Source organism: Seriola dumerili, unplaced genomic scaffold (genome assembly GCF_002260705.1).
Source record: "Seriola dumerili isolate Sdu_G_001 unplaced genomic scaffold, Sdu_1.0 BDQW01000242.1, whole genome shotgun sequence".
Classification (NCBI taxonomy): domain Eukaryota; kingdom Metazoa; phylum Chordata; class Actinopteri; order Carangiformes; family Carangidae; genus Seriola; species Seriola dumerili.
In genome coordinates this window covers 9,060,772-9,070,469 of record NW_019174497.1, presented here as the reverse complement: position 1 = coordinate 9,070,469, position 9,698 = coordinate 9,060,772, and the positions used below count along the sequence as shown (strand labels likewise).

At 40.4% G+C, this 9,698-nt stretch overlaps 1 protein-coding gene across 1 annotated transcript in view; it reads right to left on the bottom strand.

The window, feature by feature from the left end:
- Window positions 1-3,082: 3,082 nt before the first annotated feature.
- Window positions 3,083-9,698, bottom strand: part of cmip (c-Maf inducing protein) — a 53,957-nt gene continuing 47,341 nt past the window's right edge. The window contains exons 17-21 of the mRNA XM_022756041.1: window positions 8,206-8,253; window positions 7,917-8,063; window positions 7,683-7,788; window positions 7,456-7,526; window positions 3,083-6,005 (exon numbers count right to left, since the gene is read on the bottom strand). Of these exons, the coding sequence (XP_022611762.1) occupies window positions 5,952-6,005; window positions 7,456-7,526; window positions 7,683-7,788; window positions 7,917-8,063; window positions 8,206-8,253 (426 nt within the window). The 3' untranslated portion in view covers window positions 3,083-5,951. The remainder of the gene's footprint in view (window positions 6,006-7,455; window positions 7,527-7,682; window positions 7,789-7,916; window positions 8,064-8,205; window positions 8,254-9,698) is intronic.

Below are 9,698 nucleotides of genomic sequence, written 5' to 3'. Positions count from 1 at the left end.
CCTCTGTCTGGATTTCATCTTTTCTTTCAAAAGTTACAGTCCCGAATGTCCCTATTTCCACTGGGACCACTTTAAGGTTTACCTTCAGTAGCAGTGGTAGTGTCAGCGTCTTTGGAACAGCAGATCGGGGTTCAAATCCTGGTCAGGGTGAGCCTCCAGTAAGGGTCCCTTGGCTTAGACCCCTAATGCTATGCAAGGCTCGGATGGCGCATTGGATTAACAGGGTCTGCCACTGGGTCTGCTGGAGGACCAGGACATGCTGATGACAAGTGGGCTACTGGAACAACACACACATGCACACTGGATGTGGATATACATATATATATTTATATGCACAGCTATAATCTATTCTGTGTGTCGTGAGCAACAATGCAAGGAAAACACTTGCATGTCCACCTGCAAAGGGGAAGACTCAAACACCAGAGTTTGTCGCCAATAGAAGTCAATGCACCACAACGGGTGCAAGCTATCTGCCCCACCACATTTTTAAAGTAGGGCACTGGGCCACCACCTACTACTTTGACAAGAAATAGCTTATTCCAGTTTAGCTTAGTAAGTAGATCCAGCTTCAGTTCAAAGCATGAAGTCAAGATGGCAGAACAGTGCTGAGTGCAGGGTGCTGCCCTGTGTTTGAGTGACACTGTGACGCCCGTGTGTAATTGACAAGTTGTCCCAACTTTCTAAGTAAGCTGAGTGTAAATAATACTACAGTAACTGCACATTGCTGAGTTGTCATAGCAATAACAGATGGAATTAATATTACTGATTGCTTAAGTGTGACACAATTGTGGCATATTCTTTTTAAGACAATTTATGATCCCGTTGTCGCACTGCTATCAAAACAACTCTTTCCCTGTCCTGTCACATAACTAAGAGACCCAGCTGGCCAAGATCTGCTGTTTCAGATCTACCTGTCAATTATTATTTTTCTTGTTCCCTTTAATTTTAAAGTTTCCAGTTCATATGCTTTTTCCTGTAATGGTTTAACCTCAGATGCTTTCCACCAATACTCTGCCTTGATTCACACTCAGCACAGAGCAGTAGGGAGGGGCTTAAGGGTGGGGGAGGAGGGGTGGGTTAATTTTGATGATCAACATTTTGATTGTATCTGTCTATTGCCAAGAAAAAAAAATCAATAAAGAGAGTCACCAAAAAAAAAAAAAGCATAGAGCAGTAATTTAGATGTACAAAATCCTTTAATTCCTGACAAAGGCAATGTTTTATTCATAGAGAAATAAGCTAATGATTGTGCTTTGTGTGCTTTATATGGGCTTGAGTAGCCTACATACTCAGTGCATACATAATGAATATATATATATATATATGTATATATATAGAATAAACAGAGATCACCTCCAATGAAATCCTGGTCTTTGCATCTTCATCCAAACACAACGCACACAACACTAGACACTAACCAGATAATTAACATTCATTTTATGCTTGTATTTTGAGTGCAGAGAACAGATTGATGCTGGTATATTGTTGGTGCACATAAAAAATGTGATGCATTTTAAATTTCTTGCAACTTTTAAAGTGTGTAACAAACAAAACTGAAGTTTCCCGGCTGGATGGTGACTTACTGTATTACTACTGTACTAACTCCTGGTGTTACATGTGTCTTCTAATGAAAGAGCTGCAGATCATTATTTTAGAGTAAAGAAGATAAAAAAGGACACATGCCACACACAGCTGAAACATATTCACAGACAATTTATTTTTGATTGAAATTATTTAACATCATAGTTGTTATTTTTCCTGTTGAAGATCTTTTGTAGTTTTATTACAACAGCCACAGAGCAGCAGCAGCAGCAATAATAATAACCCAGCAGGAGAAGCAGATCAATGCAGAGAAAGACTGAAAAAGAGAGAGAAACATGATGGGTGCTCCTTTTCCAGCTGCCAAAAAAGATTTGACTATAAGGAATCATGGGAAATAGAGTTGTTTTTTTTCCAGTCTGTCAGATTTGTCGGGCTGTGCCACATCTGACCATGTTCGTCCAAAAGATATGAGCACAGTCGTACACAACTTGGACATGGTAGAAACTCTTACAGTTTGTGTAGAATAAAAAAAAAACAAAAAAAAAAAAACAGATCAGAGATAAAAGACAAGAGGGAGGAATCAGGATGAGAACGGAAAGCAAAGCACAGTGAGCTCCACAGGATACGGAGACATGACAGAACAGAAGAGGTGTTTCTATTCAACCATCAGATGTTCTACAGTAATAAAAAAAAAAAAACCCCTCCATTATAACCTCAACAGGCTGGTCCCCACACTCACAGTTTGGATGAGTGGCAGCTCATCAAGGCCTAAAACCTGTGGGACGACCTCAGTGACAGGATTTTCCCAAGACTTTGTTTAAAGGAAAAGTTTGACATTTTGTTTGCTTTAAATGAAAAGATGGATACCACTCTCATGTCTGAGCGTTAGCAGCCAGTCAGCCTAGCTTAACATGACGCAAACAGCCAGCCTGGCTCTGTCCACAGATAAGAAAATCTAATGTAAAAACAACACCTTGTGGTTTTAGGGGGTTTATGTGCTGGACTTGTCCTTTGCTGGGTGCCATGACTTCTTGGAGTCTTGCTGTCACTGTGAGGTTGCCAGGCAACCAGCAGAGACTTTTTCCACTTTACTTTTTGTATAATATAATATGCCAGGCTAGCTGTTTCCAGTCTTTGCGTTAAATTAAGCTGCTCCTGCACCAGCTGCAGCTTCATATTAACTGGACAGACATGACGTTATTATCGGTCTTCTCATCTAACTTATCAAAAAGGTCAAGACACGTTTCCCAAAATGTTGAACTATTCCTTTAAGACCTTCAGACTAAAAAAAACATCAGGTATAAAACAAAACCTTCTTTAAAGTCAACTTTAAAGTCAACTTTTAAAATGATAATGGCCGGTCAGCACGGTACACCTCTGATATGATGATGTGGCAGGATTAGAACAAAATTCTTGGATAAACAAGAAATGTTAGCATTTTTTGATATGAAAACTTAAATAATGAAATCTCAGCTTGAGGCAGCTTCAGTCTAAAAGTAGATGTTCTACAGTAATATTTAAAAAAAAAAAAGAAAAAAAAAAAAAAAGAAAAAAAATCAATATAATCAAACCCTAAATGCCTCAACGAACACGCTGTGTCAAGACTCATGGGTAGATCCTGGCAACAACCAATCAGAAAACAGTTGGATGGCCTCTCTCCATTTCAGTCCTTAACCTCAGTGAGATAGTGATCAGACCCTTTATTATATTTCAAACTTTTTATAAAACAAAATTACAAAATAAAAATACCAGATGACGCAGCAACATGTACATGCAAAAAAAAATAAACGAAACAACAAGAACACAGGAAACAAATGTTTGATTAAAGTAATCAAATAAAAGATGTCGGAAACTTAAAAGATATTATGCATTGAAAACATCATTTTTTAGATTACAGTGCACTTTGTGTGAAAAAAAAAACAACCACACACATTAAGATGAAGGCAACAGCGGCCTGTCGATGACGGGAGGCCGAGAAAAATCCGGAAAAGGGATGAAGAATAAGAAAAAGGGGAAGGATTTAAAAATGGTTCAAAGAGAAGAAACGAGGAGACGACTATATACACTGGTATATACATCATACAGGATATGAAAGAGAGCACAAGGTCCTAAAGCCAGACCCAAAGATGGCCGTACACAAACCGAGTCTACGGGCCAAACAGAAAACTGTCATGGCACTCAATAAATAGGAAACAAAGCATCTTATAGTGGACGGCATCCTGTCTTCTGCTGCAGCCTCTGCCTTGATTCAACAAACATCTGGAGGATTCTGGAGGTCGACACAAATAAATAAAATGGATGGATGCAGTCAGAGCGAGGCTGACCGAAACAAAGGTGGAAATCTGACTTGTCCTGTGTTTTCTGAGGGCCACCGACACAGGACAAATCAACCCAAACCACAAACAGAGAGGAAAGAAATTCTGACATAGTTGCAGTGTCAGGGCAGTTACCACACCATGTGAAATGTTGCCACAATAAACTGGCAACACTTTGAGGGAATGTAGATGGGAAGATATGGCCGAAAGGTGCCTTTTTTCCAAACGCTTGTCCCTTATAGCCCATTGTGACAGAATATGTACAATAATTTTGTCTCATCCTCTGATGAGAATTATGTATCCACACAGCCTAAAAATGTCACCCACGTATGGCGTAATATCATTACAGCAGAACAATTTAAAACAGGAGGTCTGACAAAAAGATAAAAAGACAACAATAGGCAGCCCACAGCTCCACTACAGGCACTGTGATCCTTCATTCAGACCTCAGCACGGGGGCAGAGACGTGAACACAGACGGTGTCAGCGTCTCTCCACAGGCAGGTTACAACAGGCTCCGCCTACACCAGTCAGTCCCTAAAAACCAATGTGCATGTTGGCTTGATGAAACAAGTGCACAAAACAAAGACAAAATCTGATGAGAAGATGTTTGGCAAGTGTCCGTTCTTCTTTTCAAAACCGTCTTCAATTCAACCGTCTGTACAAAAGAGCCAAAAAATAGCAGAGGATATGAAAATATACAACTCTCAGCTGGTGATGGGTCTCGTTTTAAAGGTCCACTTTTAGATTTACTGCAGTCCAATCTACAGGTCTTACGTTACCACCATGGCATGGTGCAGAGAGATCCATGTCTGGGCTCCCTCTTGGTTGGCTTCTCGTGTTATATGTTGCAAAACAACAGGGCCTGCATGTGTACTTCATTAGTCAGGACAAAATCCAGGAGAGACAGAGTAAAGGAGGCTTTAAAGACACAACTTATAAATACGAGGCAGTCCCAGACCACCCACTACTGCTACACAACTGTCCGATTAAATAGTAATGGGAGATCATCAGTATGTACACTGAAAACAAATGAAAAAGGAACAAATGTCGCCATCGCTGTTGAACTTTCCTACAGGCTCCCGAAACGTTTCTGAAATGTCAGCACTGGGGGTTATCTTCATGTTTTATATAGAAACACACAATATATGAAAGCACAGATGTCTGGAAAAATATGTTCATTCAAGTTGATAAAAACTTTTTTTTTTCTTTTCGTGTGTGAACGTGTTGTATATGAGGAATAGGCACAGTCTTGCAACTCTTCTTTTTCTCGGAGGTAGCACCTCATTTTCCCAATGAAAGACTTTTAAAAAGCCGGAATCGGACCCTAAAAACTGAAAGAGCACAAGAGTGAGGACTGACGTGTTCAACAGTTCAACGCGTCTGTTTGGAGAGCTACATCATGGATAAGATCGGAGAAGAACTGGAACGTGACCTGCTGTATCCAGCCTTCGTCGCATGAGGGGCAGGGGAGAGAAAAAGAGGGGAAGGCTCTGAGGGCAGGGAGGGGGGGGGGTTGATTCATGGTCTCCTTATGACACGGACACACAGAGGTGGGAGGGCGACGGCTGGAGAGCTGGATTTAGACTGAATATGGAAACTGAGAGACCAGATATGAAAGACAGGGCAAAGGATAAAGGCGGAGAGAGTAAAGGGTCCCAGTATAGCCAGAATATAGTGGGTCCTTGCATGTCCTCTGATCATATCAATAAAAACAAGATCCTTGGAACATCAGTGACAGAAGTAAGGGGAGCGATGAGGTCCATAATTTCACTTAGAAAAAAGCGATGCTGACACTCGCTACACAGTTCCTTCCTGGTGATGACATCACTACAGGGGTTGGTGATGATGTCTGAAGCCGACAAAGGCTCCTCCTCCTCCCTCTCCTCCGACGTTAAAATTTGTCGGAGCTCTTCTGGTTACATCGGGTGATCCTCACACCGGGGTGATGTCAGAGTTCCTCGTCTAATGATGGTGATGATGGAGATGACATCACCTCACAATTTTCATGTTATGTATCTGAGCCTGTGTGCGATGTGTGCGTATGTTTATGTGTGTGTCTGGTTATACATGAGGGGTGTGCGAGTGTGGTTGATCACCAGGCCTCTGTGTACCGAACGTCGACGTCTTTCAAGTTGGGCAGTTTGGCCTGCAGAAACAAAAAAACACAGACAAAGGGAAACTGCGTCAACACCTTCAAACATGGACTTAATATCAGATGACATTTAACAAAAATATATTTCTATTCCTCTCATCATGTCAGTCATCGAGTCAGATCAAAATTGAGATTCATATTAATTATCCATCTTAACACGAAGATTTATTTAACTTTATTTTTACAGGTCTGTGATTTCAAAATAACTTCTTGATAATTTCAGGTCTGTGGAGAAATCTATGTAATCTGGGTTTAATTATAGGGATCACAGGGACGTCCCTGAATGGAATATTTGGCCACTTCACAAGGTGTAAACACAACCCTGATGGATTATCAGCTTGTAAAGCACAACTATGTTAACAAACAGGGGCCTACTGTACTTATCAATCACTCAAAGTGCTTTTCAATCAACTGCTTTTCTGAAAACAGCCGCCCCCAGAATCTGGAGTGTGTCTGGTTGTGAGGTCAGTATTCACTCTTCCTTGGCTCTGTTTTGGTCTCCACCAGCTCCTTTTCTTTAGCTGCTAAATGTGCTGTTATGTTCACCATCTGGTTCTAACTGTGTGTGTCTGCTGTCCACTGGAGGGACAGTAACGTACACTGAGTCTATCAGAGTCGCAGCTGGACACAGGGTCCATGAACCACAACAGTGCCAAAACAATGAGCCGAAAGACTCCAAACCGCTCTGCAAAGCTCACTCATCATTTTTTATAATTGGAAACTAAATTGCGTGCTCGCCTGTGTTTAAATTTCACATCACTGCATGTTCAGCTGACGAAAAGCTGACATTGAATTGGGATAAATGAATTGGGACTGTATCAATTACGTCCAGTTTTCAGTAATGAGAACCAAAATTGTTCTTCGCAATTATTAGGAAATCATTCAGAAATGGCAGACCCATAAAAAAGCTCTAAGTTCTGTTTGTTTCCCACCTCTAAAATTGTTTGACTGACTCAGTGGACGACAACATTATTTCATAATAATTTATTTTATATAATATAGATAATTATAATAATATTTTAACACATATTATTTTATAAGCAACATTGGCTGTGTTGATGCTATTTATTACGTATATTATATATATAATATATATAATATATATAATAATATATATATATATGTATATTATATATATATATATATATATATATATAATATATATATATATATGTATACTTTTTGTTTATGTAAAGTACTTTGAGCTGCATTGTTTGCATGAAAAGTGCTATATAATTAAAGTTCATTCATTTATTCATTCATTCATGACTGACAGCAGGGGGTAGGTGTTAATTCAACAATGTGAACACAGATTACATCACATTTTAAAAGCACAGTTTTGGCGTGTAAATGGAAGGAAATAAGTGTTTCAAATTTATTTCATTTTCACACAAATGCTGTGAAATGACCTATTTGCAGTTGTTATGAGTGGTCTTGTTATTACCTTGAGGTCCTCATACGTGTCAGCTGTGAGCTTGGTGCTGTTCATGTTCAGACTGCACAGACTCTTCATGGCTGAAACAGGCAGACATTTACAATCAGCCGCAGTTCACTTGTATTCTTGCTTCTTTTAGTCACTATAACACTTCCAGTCATCACTCATTCTCATTAGGCTCAGCTTCTGCAGAATGAAACAGCTTTTTGTAGAATACAGTGTGTGTGTTTTCTTACAGCTGAGAGCCAGCAGACCAGCATCAGTGACTGGAGTCTCACACAGGTTCAGAACCTGAAGACAGGCCAGATGCTCAGACAGCAACCTCAACCCTGCGTCCCCAAACTGAAGAAAGACAGCGAGAAAAAAAAGGGTGAACATTCAACATTATAGTCATTATGCATCTACTGGACCACTGCTCCTTATTTGTGTCTTCCTGTGGCTGTTTGTTGTTTCGTTGTGTGTGTTTATACCTGTGTGGACCAGAGGTTGAGCTGTTTGAGCGACGGCAGCTTGATGAGCTGCTCGGCACAGGCACTGGTGACGTTGGTGAAGGCCAAGCTCAGGTTCTCCAAATTCCCAAAAGAACCTGAACTCAACAGGCGGGCCAGGTCTGCATCCTATGACATGGTGAGGAAAAACATTCAATACTCAAACTGAGAGTATTAGTAGTAATATGATGCACTGCCTTAAAACTGATGTTGTCCAGGACAGAAAAGGTTAAAGCTGTATTAGTGTGTGAAGGCGTCAGCGTGATCTCACCGTGGACTTTGAGGGCAGAGTCAGTCGGGTGGGGCCTCCTTTTCTTTGCTGAGGAGAAGACAAAAAAAAAGAAAAAAGATGGCGTCTGAGCTCAAGGCCTTGCAGGAAGATTTTCAGGCAGTAGATGGCGTGTGTGAGCAGCTGCTTTCATGTCACACCGAGGAAACGGACGTGAGGTTTCTAACCTTTTTCTAATAGAGGAACACCGGGTTTTAAACATGATGCCACATGCATTATCCCTCACTGTGTGCTTGTGTGTGTGGACAGAAAAATCCAAGTTTCCCAGAAGGTTGATTCTTTATTTTCTTACATGACATACATGTTTTTATCATTTTATCACATAAATATATCATTAATCTAACTACTAATTAGAGAAAATTGGGTCATAAATAATCATTTCTCAGATGGATTTGTTATTGTAATTATTGTATTTCCTGTAAATGTCAATAATATGATGACACTGATGAATAATGACACAACATTGTGACAGTTCACCTTCAATACCAACATCTGCTTCCTGGTGACTTTGTGGCTGCTCTGGAGACAGAGTGTAGAGAATAATATACTGGTGGAATAAATCCAACACATCCTGTGCATATGTATTCACACAGCTGCTTAACATTTAGATTTTCTGTATGTGCTTTGTGTAAAGTGCATGAGTTGTCTTTGTGTACGCTTGAGTGTGAACAGAATATACGCTCAGCAGCTGCTTCCTTCGACCTCCACGCGTAAACGGACAGTTCGGTTCTGAAGACGCAGCGAAGTGGCTGTGACTCAGCGTGTGAAGCGTGCAGACAGAGCCAGTCACTGTCACTGGTCTGATCTTTACTGTTGCAGCGTCTCAGGACCAGACGAGCTCCGGGAATATTAACACTGCAGCTCCAGAGTTTACTGAGACGTGTGCCACAGAGAGGAATTATCCAGCTCTGGATGTTAATTGTAGGGTGGAGGAGAGGGATACAGACCAATGAGACCTCAGTGGAAAAGTAATGTGAAGGACATTTGTACAGAAGAATCTCACTGCAGCAGCAGGTGAAGCTAAGTGGACAAACAGTCATGGAGCAAATCCTAAAAATGGATGTGAGGTCAAAGACATAACAACATGGGACTGCAAGAAGACTTCATATTTCACATCTGTAACCTTCGTTATTGCACACATTTGAGTTATTTTAATTATAAGTTTACCATATTATTTGGTGTTGTTTATTAAGTGGTGCAATATTATTTGAGTTGATTATATCATTACTTAATATTACTTCATTGAGTCTATTATCAGTTGCAGCCCTGTATCATTTTGTATATATTCTGTAGGTGTTACATTTAAATTGCTTATTTACAACCCCCTTTACTGTGGAGCACTTTTGGTTCCCACCAGCCATTGTTTACAGGGGGGCAGGTGTGAATGTGACAGTCTATTAGGATGCACATGTCCTGTTAAGAGGGCAGAATAAAGTTGTGTCAACTGTCCTGCTGTGTCGGTGGTGATTATAGAA